This window comes from Symphalangus syndactylus, chromosome 12, assembly GCF_028878055.3.
Source record: "Symphalangus syndactylus isolate Jambi chromosome 12, NHGRI_mSymSyn1-v2.1_pri, whole genome shotgun sequence".
NCBI lineage: Eukaryota > Metazoa > Chordata > Mammalia > Primates > Hylobatidae > Symphalangus > Symphalangus syndactylus.
This window is the reverse complement of record NC_072441.2, coordinates 72,209,105-72,222,892: the sequence shown is the minus strand read 5'-3', so window position 1 is coordinate 72,222,892 and position 13,788 is coordinate 72,209,105. Positions and strand designations below refer to the sequence as shown.

Here is a 13,788-nt window from a genome sequence, read left to right as displayed (position 1 = left end):
TGTTCTCCTAGCCACAGAACAGTAGTCTTCAACATTGCCACTTCTTTTTTTTGTTGTTGTTGTTGTTGTTTATAGTCTTTAATTGAAGTGATAAGGGAAATAGATCTATTTAAAAACAAAACCAAACAGCTATTTCTGTCTAGATTAAGAGGTGGCCCCGGGTGTGGGATTGACGTTTTGAGTGGCCACTTGTGGTGCAACCTCGATGATCCGGGGTTTGTCTATGATTCTCGCTGTGCGGTTGCCCTTCTCTACAATCCCAATAATCCATGCTTGGTGGCCTTCACCATATTTGGGGGACTTTATCTCTGCACAGAACCGAGCTGCTTGCTCACGTGGTAAACAGATCAGAACGCCGCCTGAAGTCTCCGGGCAGGTCCCGTGCATGAGGCTGAACATGTTTCCGCAGGCCTTGCTCACCGCAGCCATCTTGGCCAGTACCGGGAGGTTGTGAATTACAAACGACACCTCGTTCCTCTGCTGCTTGGCCAGGTTCTGTGCATGGCCCAAAATCCCGAAGCCCGTGATGTCAGTGGCGGCGTGGGCATTGAACGTGTGCATGAGTCCTGCAGCTGTCCTGTTGAGCCTCGCCATGTTCATCATCGCCTCCTGGTAGGCCAGCTCTACATCTTCTTGGGTGACCACTAGTTTAATCTTATTCCATTTCTCAGGAATATCCAGCCACTGGTGCACAGCCACTGCCACCTGTGTCCCCAGGGGTTTTGTCAACACCAGCACGTCCCCTGGCACTGCATTGTCTGGCATGATAAATTCATTGGGCTGGCAGACAGTGGCAGCAACTCCTCCCAGGACAATCCAGGGATTTAGTACTGTTTGGCTGCCCGTTACAGACGTTCCTGCTTCCTCAGCTGCGTCTTTAAAACCTTGGATAATCAGAGGCATCACTTTATCCCTTTCCCTGTCGGTCATTTTATTACAGACTCCAAGGAGCATCAGCATATTGTCACATTCCGTGACCCCCATTGCATAGAGGTCACTGAGGACATTGGCACATGCTATCCTGCCCATCATGTAAGGGTCGTCTACGATCGGGTAAATGTAATCTGTGGTTTGAACCAAGGAAAGCCCAACGTGCCTCAAAGGAATGACACAAGTTTCCATTCCAATGCCAAGCCTTGGCATAACGGCTCCCAGAAACTGCTCATCTTCTTGGAAGTGGTTCTCCTGTAAAGATTCCAGCAATTTTTGCAGGACATCTTGGGGCACTTTGCAGCCTGTGCCCTTCAGCTCAGTGAATCTGGTTAGCCGGAAGCTTTTGTCCAATTCGTAACTTTCCGGGTTAAAGGACTCCCGCGTAGACATGGTTCTTGGGCCTCGCTCTCCTCACAGCTCAGCCCCTCCCCTCCCTCTGCGGGTTGGCTGGGTTCTTTATGGATCCACCGGCTCGCTTTGCGCCCTCCGCCTCCTCCCGAAAACGGGCCGCGGGCCGGTCCCAGAATGCACCGGGCGCGGCCGGGCTCCCTTAAGCGTCGCCTGAATAAAAATGCCGCGCCCGGCGGCGGCGGGGGCCCGGGCCCGCGCCTGGGCGCCGCGGGGGCTCTCCTGCCTAGGCGCGGCCCTGCGGGAGCCGGGCCGCCGCGCTCCCGCCGGCTGGGCGCGCGGGGCTAACATTGCCACTTCTGTTTGTATCTCGGTGTTAATTTTATTTTGAAGCATCCATGCCTGGTCAGCTGTGCATGTCCAGTTTTCTACATATTGAGCTGTTTGAATGGAGATGTGCATTGATACTGAAGACACCACAACAGAGGTTATTAATGTAACTAAAGAGACTATAGCAAAAATTATCATGCCTAAGGCTCTATGAGCACGATGAGTAAGCTGGGAAAAAAGAGTTTTATGAGATGTAAAGTGAGAGTGGCCGCCCAAGGCTCAGACATAGTTGCAGGAACCCATAATCAGGGAATGTGACTTAGAATTATTAGGGTGGATATGCTCTGTGTGTTTATATTGTGCTATGATTAAGGCAGTGATAAAGTTGACAGGAATTACAAGTCAATTAGGCATTGTCCATCTGGAGTTGGTCCTCTTGCTGCTAGAAAAACATAAGGATTAAAAACACAAATCATAAATTGAGTGGTAATATTTTCTACAAGGGTAACATTAAAACTGCATTTAGCACTGTTACTATTATTGAATAGTGTTCTGACCCAAATGCTGCCATTCATAAATGGGAGTGCTGTTTTCCACATCGACTCCTGAATTGGACCTCTCTCTCCTTGATAATGCCATCAAGGCAAAAGCGGGCTAAAGCCTGAGTGGTGCCAAGCAATTTGCACAAGAGATTGGGGTTGAATCTCAATATGATGTAGTGAAGAGATGTTAAAGTTTCACCACCAGTGCTAGCAAAGTTCATGCCATGAAGTCTGATGCTCATCTCTCCCAACAAAATGACCATGGGGATCCCAGTTGATAATGTCTCCCATTAGCATGGACTGTTGTCTAGCTAGGGGGGCCAAGACACTGGGTCCAAGGAAAGGGGTTAGAATGATCAAAGGGAGCCCATTCTGTATAATTAATACAATTTGGGCATTTGGGCCAGGAGTGACTAGTAGTTACACCAGTAATATTAACAGAGCTAAGGCCTAATAGGTACATATATTTTCCATGGTAACTCAACCATGCCTGGGATTGAATTGTAAGGCAGCTGTGGTTGGGCAATGTATCCTGGGTGATGCACAAAGGAAGTCCCTGCAATGGAACAGTATAATTGATACCATTGTTCTGAGAGTCTAATTGCTCTATGTCAGGGGGAATTAGGGGTCCTGGTGCCCATGCTCCTTGATCATGATATATCTCTGGAGGAGTGTCACTCCAGAGTACAGGTCATACTACTGGAGGTTTGGAAACCTATGCCCAATATGTCTTTGCCTCTACACAGGGAAAACATACTGCACAGGATATTACAGCTAGCATGGCCATAAACATGGAGTCAGGGGTTTTTGCCTGATCCTGATGCTCCAGCAGTTTCTCAGCTTCCTGTGTGGTTTTATTGATCTGTTCTCATGTTATGGGGGTTGATGTCTGTGTGACTCTGGTCGGTCCTTGCTCTGTCTTTGCATTCAGATTCAACTGGCTCATGGCTTGTACTGGGGGAACCAGACCCATATTTAGGGTCCATGGGTCCCTCCAGTCTCTTGTTCCATGATTGCACACACCATGTGGGCACCCACATGGTTTGTCCATCTCCTGTAAAAACACAAGCATACCCTCATCCCCATGTCAGTAAATCCACTGGGCCTTTCCATTGTCCTTTTTCCAGGGATTTCCATAATACCTTTGGGTAAACTTTCCTTTTTCCCTCTAATATTTGCCAGTGTCATTCTGCTGGAGTGTTATTATTGTACCATGAGTCAAAAATTTTAAAGTAAATATGACTAAATGTAATTTTGTTTGAGGTGGTAGCTGGTCTCCTACTCCGCCTTTTTGTCTTTTCAACATACATTGTAATGTTTGATGTGCCCACTCTATAATGCCTTGTCCTTGGGGATTGTAAAGAATTCCTGTGTTAAGAGTGATTGCCCATAACTGTAAAATATTTTGAAAAGCATGGCTAACATAAGAAGGTCCATTGTCAGTTTTTATTTGTTTAGGCACCCCCATATGGGCAAATGATGACAAACAATGTGGTTGGACATGGCCAGCTGTTTCCCCTGCTTGACATGTGGCATGTAGCATATGAGAGTAAATATCTATAGTCACAGGAATATAGCTAAGTTTGCCAAAGGCTGCTATATGTGTAACATCCAACTGCCTGATTTCATTTGAAGCTAAGTCTTGTGGGTTACATCCTTCTACAGGTATATCACCAGGCACATGCTGACAAGTGGGGCAGGCTTGCACAATAGCTTGAGCCTGGCTGTGAGGCAGATGAAACATATGAGTAAGGGCAAAAGTGTTTTGATGCAGTAATGCATGAGAAGCTTGAGCTTGTTGAAATACAGAACCAATCAGTTTACCTGCTCTATCATTACCTAGAGATAGTGGTCCAGGAAGTTGTGTGTGAGAATGAATATGAGAAATATGAAAAGGAGCAGCATGAAAATGAATAGCTTGCTGAAGTCTTAGAAACAAGTTAAACAGCTCTGGGTCCAGGTGCTTTTAATAGTGGCAGTCTCAATGCGACTGGCTACCTTTACAACACAGGCCGAATCACAGACAGTAGGAGTTGAAGCAGTGAGCTGTAAAACCTAAATAACTGCTATTAATTCTGATCATTGAGCTGAAACTCCAGGGGTTTTTATTGTTTGAGTATGCTTAATTCCATCAATAGCTGCAGGGCCTTTGGAAGAGCCATAAGTAAAATAAGTCTGGCCTCCTGAAATAGGCTTGTGATGAGTAATCACAGAGAGGGTAAAAAGGTGAAGTTTATAAAATTGCAAAATTTTGTCTGATGAATAGTTGTTGTCTATTATTCCCACAAAATCTGCAAAAGCAACTTGCCATGCAGTCAGCATTTCCCATGCTGCAACCTGTTGTTGGCAATCTAAGGGAACAATAATTTTGTCTGGATCATATCCCATAAGCATTTTTGATCTATGCCTACCAATGGTTATAAGTTGAGTAATTAAAGAAAGATAAACCTGTAAAGATTTTACTGTCTGATTGGATAAAAAGAGCCACTCTATTACCATTATTGACTTGTCTATGAACTGGCCCAAAAGTCCTGTTGGAGAATGGGGGGTAGGATGAATAAACAGAAGCAAAGACTTCTGCGGCTGTAGCTGGGAGGCATGTCTCTGCTGAAGCATTTGTCTTATAAGCTGTAATTCAGCTTCTGCCTCCTTAGTAAGATGCCGAGGAAAATCTAGTGAAGAATCTCCTTGGAGGGTCTGATAAAGGTGTTTGAGTTGATAAGTAGCGATACCTAGCATTGGGCACAGCCAATTAATATCTGCTAACAATTGTTGGAAATTGTTCAAGGTTTCCAACCTGTCCTTATGGAGAACTACTTTCTGAGGTCGAACACTTCTTTTAGTAACAATAGTACCTAAGTACTGGTATGGGGAAGTTGTTTGCACCTTTTCTGGAGCTATTTTGAGATTCCATTTAATCAAAGCCTGTTTTGTTTCTCTGAACAATTGATGTAATAACTGTTCCGTAGGAGTGGCCAAAAGAATGTCATCCATGTAATGAATGATGTAAGCAGTAGGAAACGTATTTCGAGGCTCCTTTAATGCCTGCCCTACAAAATGCGGACATAGCGTAGGGCTGTTAAGCATGCCTTGGGGTAAAACTCTCCTTTGATAACAAGAGACAGGCTCCCTTTGATTAATAGAAGGCACAGAGAAGGCAAATCGAGGCTTATCCTTCTCATGTAAGGGTGTAGTAAAGAAACAATCTATAAGATCTATAACTATGAGAGGCCAGTCCCTTGGAATGGCTGCTGAGGGTGGCAGATCTTGCTGTAATGCACCCATTGGTTTAATCTGTGCATTAATAGCTCTTAAATCATGTAGCAATTGCCATTTTCCTGACTTTTTTGGAATTACAAATACTGGTTAATTCCAGGGGCTAACTGACTCTTCAATATGTCCTGCATCCAATTGCTCTTTTGCTAGCTGATGGAGTTGAGCTAGTTTCTCCTGAGATAGGGGCCATGGGTCCACCCATACAGGTTTGCCAGTCAGCCACTCTAGTGGCAAAGTAGTGGGTAGAGGAGAAATATCAATGACCACCATCAGAAATCCTGACGACCTAGCCCTTTTCTATCTGGTTGTCCAGTTATAGATATAGTATCAAGGTTTCCGTGTAGGGACTTTCCTAAGCCCTTTAAGCTCTGATATCTCATTTTCTTTAACATTTTAAATCCTGGATTGTCAATAGTTTGATTTGTAAATCTCATATCCCATGCTGTAAGTAAATCTCAACTCCATAGATTAACAGCTATATTTGTAACATAAGGTTGAAAAGTACATGACTGTCCATCTGGTTCAAGACAGGGTAAAATCTCAGCACCCTGTTGAGCACTTGGAGCTGTTCCTACTCCCACTAGGGATGTAGAAGTTAATTGTAAGGGCCAGGATGGGGGCCAATTATTTTTAGATATTACTGACACATCTGGTCTCGTACCCATAAGCCCATAAAACTTCTTTCTTTTAATTTGCACTGAACAGGTGCGTCTATTAGATGCTATGGGTTGTGATAGATAAATTTCCCTTCTAGCTGTACTCCCAAATCCTTGATTGCCTTGCTTTTCCTTTCTTGGGGAAGGCTGCAATTTGCAGGGAATAAGCAATATCTGAGCAATATATTCTCCCAGTTCAAAAACCCAAAGATCCTGTGACATTCCTACTACTTGAATTTCTCCTTCATAATCAGAGTCAACAACTCCTGGGACTACAGTAATTCCCTGTAAGTTAAGACAGCTTTTGCCCAAAAGTAATCCCATATGTCCTGTTGGCGAATGTCCCCAAATACCAGTGGGAATCTTGGTGGGTTTGTCTCCTCCAACCAACATAACCCTCTCTCTGACTGGGAGATTGAACCCTGCATTTCTGAGTGTTTCTGGGAAGAGGGAATCAATGCTCCTCCAGAAACCCATCCCTGGAATGGGGTTGTGGTCTGGACTGGGAATGCCCTCAATGTTTGTGGGGCCTGGGTCCAGGCCCCCTTCTCATTTCTCGACAGGGGGGTGCCATTCTGATGAAATTTTGAGCAGCATTGACTAGCCCAATGATTTTCTTTGTTGCAATGAGGGCAAAATCCTGGCATTTTTTTCTGTTGGGGGTGGGGGAGCTGCATTATAATATCCCTTCTGCCCAGAGGTCTGACAGTATTCTTTTTTGAAATGTCTGATTTTTCCACAATTATAACATTTTCCCATTTTAGGATTTGCCCCTTGGCCTTTTTTAGATTTGTCCATCACTAAATTAGCCATTGCTTGAGCCATCATTATAGAGTGATGAAGCTCGATTCCCACATGTTGACAAGCTTTGAGAAAACTTCCCAAGTTTTTTGTACATCTCACAGGTGCCAGTGCATGTTTACAATCTGTGTTTGCGTTCTCAAAAGCTAGAGTTAAGGTTAGCACTTCCGCAGCCATGGTATGAGGAACCTGACACTTCACTGCCTCTTGTAATCTTGCAGGAAAATGTGCATAGGGCTCCTGCAATCCTTGCATGATATGTAAAAAAGATTGTACTGGGCCCCTTTCTCTGGAATTGTGGCCCAGGCGTGTTTAGCAGCCAAGGCACACTGCTTATAAGCAGCATCTGGGAGTGCCATTTGATGTTCTAGGTCTGAAAAAGGGCCATTACCCAACACATATCCTCTGTAATGTTTCCATGTCCAGCAGCACAATTTTGTCCAGCCTGGTCTGCACATTGTTCTTGCCAATTTAAATTGCATGCCAGATATGCACTAGCAGACAAACAAGTGTGAGCCAAATGCTTTACATCAAATGGTGGAAGGCTTAGGGCGCCAAATATAGATTCTAGCAATCCTAAAATAAATGGGCTTTGTACTCCATTATTAACTACACTAGCTTTCAACTCCTTCAGCAACTTAAATTCTAGTGGAGTATGTTCATGAATAAACTGCTATAGATTATTTGGATCGGGCCTTACGGAAATGGGAAAAGTGCAAGGTCCCAAGGGCTCTCCAGCTATAGCAGCAGAGCATAAGTTTCTTTGTATTGGGGTCTCTATTTCTGCTACTAAAGGAGGCAGTACAGTGTTTCTTCTACTGGAGTGGGTGGTATATGCCAATTTTTATCCTTCTCCTCCTGTTTTTTATTTTCAATTGGTGCTGTGGGTGGGGGACAAAAGATTCTTTCAAACTTTTAGACTCAGAACATGACTCCTGCTGTCTAGCAGAATAAGAAAGAAATAATGGCAGGAGGACAGTACGGACTAAACTCCAAGTGGAGAAAACAGAAGGATCAACTTTAAGACCTTTTTGATGAACCTATTTTAATCCTTCTGCTCTGTTCCAATTTTCCACATCAAGAGTGCCTGTCTGTGGAAACCATGGGTTATGCATAATAACCTCCTGCAGCATCTTAGTGTTTGAGAACTAACCTGAGCACTAGATTGCTTAAGTAAAACTTTAAGCAACTGCACATAATGTTGCTCCTCAATAGACAAATTCTGCCCCATGTTACCCTGATTCAGAAAACATCCCACTCCCAGTACCTCTTTAGGGCACTGACCTTATATCCCAGTACCTCTTTAGGGCACTGACCTTATATCCCAGTACCTCTTTAAGGTACTGACCTTATGTCCCAGTACCTCTTTAAGGTACTGACCTTATATCTGTCAGCCGACTCTTCCCAGGGTTTCTCGTTCATCTTGTCAGTTTCACTTTCTCTGCTCCAGCAGACCTTCTTTGCTCATGTCCCTGTCCCAGGCACCACTTGTCATTGTCAGTTGCTATGGGGTGAACAAGGGGGGATGAATGCAGAAATGAAGACAAAGACAAAAGGATATGTTTTAAAACAAGGGGTCAGGGGGCTCCTTGCTTCTAGTGAGCAAAGGCAGCCCTGATCTTCTACAGCCCTTCTTATTTATTAGGTAGAAAAACAGGGAGGGAGAGGTAATGGCTGGTCAGCTCCTTGATTTATCCCAGATACACATAATTGCTTTCTTTGGACAACAGGTTTCAGATGTTTCTACAGATAATCACAAGGAACACTGCACTAGGGGTGTGACTGCCCTCAGCACCCCTTCTGGTGGCAAACATAGTTTGTCAGTTTTCCAATATCCTGCTTGCATGAGAACAGTTTCCTGTTTGCTCATATAGCCTCCAGTGGTATACTGAGTTGGTCACGACCCTCATTCTTTTTGGCCTGTAACACTGTACCACAAGAGTGGGGATTTGTGGTTGAATGCCCCAATGACTCTTATCATAGATGTCTGAACTTTTCCCATATTTTTGGGTACAAAACCATTCTCAGCAAATTTGTGAACTGAAGATGCTGTGAATGCTCCTTGAACCTATGCCAGAGAACTGCCCAAATTTCACCACCATAAGCTCTCCAAGACACTTTCCTCTACCTATAAAAATGAGGTGTAATTTATATTCATGAAAATGCCCAGATCTCAAGTGTTCAGTTCAATGAACATTGACAGTTATATATGTCCATGTAAGTAGCACCCCCAAAAATGTATAGGTCATTTTCTTCACTGCAGAAAGTTCTTTTCTGCCTGTTATTAACTAATTCCCACCCCTGTCCCCAATCTACCTGGTAGGCAACTACTTTCTGATTTCTATTCCCACAGAATTCTCATTGTATCACTATATTTTCTTATTTATTCTTCTAAGATCTCTGTGGTTCTGGATAGATATTTAAATATAAAATCATTCTGAAATGAATTTTTGTGCATGGAGTACAGAAGGATTGACCATTGATTGTCTCTATTGTTTGTTCATTTTTCTATTTCACGATTTTCTTTATTTTTATTATCGGCTTTTGTTTATTACCTTTGGGGTTGTTTTACTCTTTTTTTTCAGGGTTCTTATTATAAAAGCATATATAATTGACTTTAGTCTTTTGCTCATTTCCACTAAAGGCATTTAAAGTTGTAAGTTTCTCTCTAAGCACTGTGTCAGCTGTATCCAACATTTTGATGCATTGGGTTATCATCATTCAGTTACTGATGTTTTGAACTTTTTCTTGTAAGGTTGCCTTTGACCCAAGTAAGCCATACCAACAAAATATGTTGCTTGTTTTCTAAAACTGGGAATTTTCTAGATATCTTATTGTTTTGAATTTCTAATGAAATACTATTGTGGCCATAGCATATACTCTGTATGATTTTGATCCTTGCATATATATTGAGACTTGTTTTATGGTGCAGCATATGATCTGTGTTGGTGAACATCCCATAAACACTTGAAAAGAATGCTTTCTGCAGTTGCTGGAAGTAATATTCTACAAATGATTTGCTTTGAAACCCCACTCTAGGTCTTGCCCTCCTCCCATGTTGTAGACATTCAACTACTACTTGGGACCTGACTACCAATGCTTCAAACCCACTTGCCTAGAAAAGGTTGGCCCTGTGCTGCAAGATGTAGCAGCTTGTTCTCTGGTAGCTACAGGCCCTGGGTCTTGCTGAGACATGTGGAGCGCTATCTGAAACCACCCAGGTGCATCACACAACTTTGTCTTCTGTAGCACATGCTAGAGCCCACCTTACAGATTCCCCATCACCTTCAGGATGAACCTGCACATTCCCTCAGCTGTTGAGAGTTCTGAAGGCTGATAGATTTCAGCCAGTGTCTCTTGGAGTGTCTGAGTGGAACCAATAAATAAAAGCCCGAAAGAAAGTGAGAAATTAAACAAAGGGCAAGACTAATGGGGGCCACACTACTAAATGTCTTTTATTTTTAAACAGCTGTACTGAGGTATAATTGACATAACATTCGCTTGTTTTAAGTGTGCAGTTAAATTATTTTCAGTAAAATTTTAGACTTGTGTGACCATCACCATGATCCTGTTTTGCAACATTTTTATTTTTCCTAAGAAATCCCTCATGCTTATCAATCACCACTACTTTTTCCCAGTCCCCAGCTCCAGGTAACCCATAATTGACTTACTGACTCTACAGATTTGCCTTTTCTGGAGACCATATAAATGGAATCATGTAACATGTGGCCTTTTGTATCTGTCTTATTTTATTAAGCCTAATTTACTTTTATGGTTCATGTATGTGGCAGCACATATGAATATTTAATTCCTTTTATGTGCCAAATCCTATTAAATTGTATGGATAGCTCCCATTGGTTTATTAACTTATCAGTTGATTGATATTTGATGTGTTTCCACTTTATGGACTATTACGGATAAAGCTGCTATGAATATTCACATTCATGTGTTGTGTGGACACAGGTTTTTTTTCTTCTGGGTAGATAGCTAGGAGTGAAAGTGCTAGGTCATATGGTAAATGTATCTTCAATATTTTAAGATACTGCCAAACTGGTTTCCAACATGGCTGCATGTCCATCAACGATGCATGAGTATTTCAATTTTTCCACATCATTGTTACTTCACTTCCTCCAGGTGTTACTGTCTTTTTTTATTATAGCATTCTAGTGGGTAAGAAGTCGTGACACACTGTAGTTTTGATTCACATTTCCCTGCTGACTGACGATACTGACCATCTTTTCATGTACTTTATTGGCCATTCCTACATCTTTTTGATGAAATGGTTACATAAATATTTTGCCTATTTTAAAATTGGGTTATTTATCTTTTTGTTGCTTAGTTGTCAGTATATTTTATGTTCTGGATACAAGTCCTTTATTAAATATATGATTTGAAATTATTTTTCTCAGTCCATAGACTGAGACCATGGTTTATCTTTTCATTTTCTTATTGATGGCTTTTAGATGCCAACATTTTTAGTTTTGGTTATATTTTATTTTTCAAGTATTTTTTAACCAGGAAAAGTTGGGTTTTTGCCAGTTCAAGATCATGAATATGTTAATCTATGTTTTCTTCTAAAAATTGTATAGTTTAGCCCTTAAATTTAGGCCTATAATTTATTTTGAGGGAATTTTTGCCTATGTGTGAGTTAATGGCCTAAATTCATATGGCCAATTGATTTTGACAATAGTAAATTCAATAGGGAAAAAGATTGTCTTTTAAACAAGTGACACTGAGACAACTGAATTGTCCACATGCTCAGGGAATGTCAGCCTGCTATGTCAAGTGATGTCCACCTGAGTCACCACCTATTGACATCAGAGTGTGTGAAGAATTTCTCAATATGATAGTATGGGTTAAATAATATGCTGTAGCTTTCTGCTTCTCCCGTTTGACAGGCAGCCGCATCTTCTTGTGCAGCACTAGCCGCATCCCTGAGACACCATGGTAAAGGTGAAGGCCAGAGTCAATGGATTTGGCCCTACTGGGTACCTGTCACTAGGGGTACTTATAACTCTGGTAAAGTGGATATTGTCACCATCAATGACCCCTTCATTGAGCTCAACTACATGGTCTACATGTTCCAGTATGATTCCACCTATGACAAATTCCTTGGCACCATCAAGACTGAGAACAGGAAGCTTTTCATAAATAGAAATCCCATCGCCATCTTCCAAAAGCTAGATCCCACCAAAATCAATTAGGGCAAGGCTGGCACTAAGTACGTCATAGAGTACACTGGCATCTTCACTACCATGGAGAAGGCTGTGGCTCACCTGTAGTGGAGAGCTAAAAGGGTCATTATCTCTAACTTTTCTGCTCATACCCCCATGTCCATGATGGATGTGAACCATGAGAAATATGACAACAGCCTCATGATCATCAGCAATGCTTCTTGATTATGTAAAAACATGCTTCCCACCAAACGCTTACCAACTCTGACCAAGATCATCCATGGCAACTTTGATATGGTGGAAGCACTCATGACCACAGTCAGTGCTATCATTGCCACCCAGAAGACTGTGGATGACCCCTCTGTGAAACTGTGGCAAGAAAACTGCAGGGTTCAAAGGAACATCATCTTTGCATCTCCTGGCACTGTCAAGGCTGTAAGCAAGTATATCAATAAGCTGCACGGGAAACTTAGTGGCATGGCATTCCATGTACCCACCACCATCATGTTGGTCATGGACCTGACCTACCGTCTGGAAAAACCTGCCAAATATGATAACATCAAGAAGGTGGTGAAGCAGGCATCAGAGGGTCCCCATAAGGGCATCCTTGGCTACACTGAGAACCAGGTTGTCTCCAGCTTAACCACTGACACCCACTCTTCTACCTTGGATCCTGGAATGGGCATTGCCCTCAATGACCATTTTTTAAGCTCATTTTCTGATGTGAAAATGAATTTGGCTATAGCAACAGGGTGGTGAACCTCATGGCTCACATGGCCTCCAAGGAGTAAGAGCTCTGGACCACCAGCCCCAGCGAGAGATGAGAGGAAAAGAGAGGCCCTCAGCTGCTGGGGAATCCTTGCCACACTCAGTCCCCCACCACACTGAGAATCTCCCCTCCTCACAGTTTCCATGCAGACCCCCTGAAGAGGGAGGGGCCTAGGGAACTCCATGTTGTCATGTACCATCAGTAAAGTCCCTTGTCTGTGCTCAGAAAAAAAAATGCTGTATTAGGAAAGCTCACAAAGATTACTTATCAGAAAAAGAATAGACAGCATGATTTCTCTATCCTCCTATTTAATACTGATGCATAAATGATCAGGAAATGATGGGCTCACAATGAGAGTCTGCATTCCAGTGTGGGAGCATTAGTCTCCCTTGTTATAATTTTTTATCATTTTAAGCACAAGGATGCAGCTTTATCAATGGAGGAGCACACAGGCTTTGGTGTGAAACAGTCCAGATTTAGGTGCCAGCTGTTCACAAGATCATCTAGAAAAACCAACTACCCAGCACCTGAAGTCTTTGGGGCTCATGCAAAGGGCTTCCCTTTTCTTAGGGGAGAAAGCCACCCATTCTACAAGGAGCTGTACTAGGCACAGCCCCCCATGCTGGGAAAAGGAAAATTCCTCTCCTTGGCCAGCTTATTAAACTCCTGGGTTACTTTAGGATACTTACATCCCTTGTGCTTGAGTCCTAGAGAGGTCAATTTGGACATGAGTAGCATAGAATGAGTTTTAAAGTCACAGGAGTAGTTTAAATAAGCTAGGGTAAGAATATTCATGGATAAGAGGGAAAGTTTCTGGACGGAATCCTGGAATACACATATCAACATTTGGAAGTTGAACAGAGAAGGAGGGGCCAGCTAAACATGCTGAGTAGGAGTTGGTGGCAGGAAGGAGAAAAATTATGAGGAGATGGCCTTGTAAAAGTCAAGTGAAGAAAGTG

The 13,788-nt window shown here is 42.7% G+C and overlaps 1 protein-coding gene and 1 pseudogene across 2 annotated transcripts; one reads left to right on the top strand and one right to left on the bottom strand.

Annotated features, from left to right (window-relative positions):
• Positions 1 to 46: 46 nt before the first annotated feature.
• LOC129465742 (selenide, water dikinase 1-like) lies at positions 47 to 1,526 on the bottom strand. Of its 2 annotated transcripts, XM_063624695.1 has the most exons (2): positions 574 to 1,526; positions 47 to 366 (listed from the first exon to the last, which is right to left on the bottom strand). In XM_063624695.1, the coding sequence occupies exons 1-2, from the start codon at positions 1,321 to 1,323 to the stop codon at positions 145 to 147; spliced, it is 972 nt and encodes a 323-aa protein (XP_063480765.1). In that variant the 5' UTR covers positions 1,324 to 1,526; the 3' UTR covers positions 47 to 144. The 2 variants fall into 2 exon arrangements, with proteins under 2 accessions (XP_063480765.1, XP_063480764.1); XM_063624694.1 differs by having other exon boundaries at positions 47 to 1,519.
• Positions 1,527 to 11,903: 10,377 nt separating this feature from the next.
• On the top strand, positions 11,904 to 13,007 carry LOC134734676 (glyceraldehyde-3-phosphate dehydrogenase-like; annotated as a pseudogene).
• Positions 13,008 to 13,788: the final 781 nt, after the last annotated feature.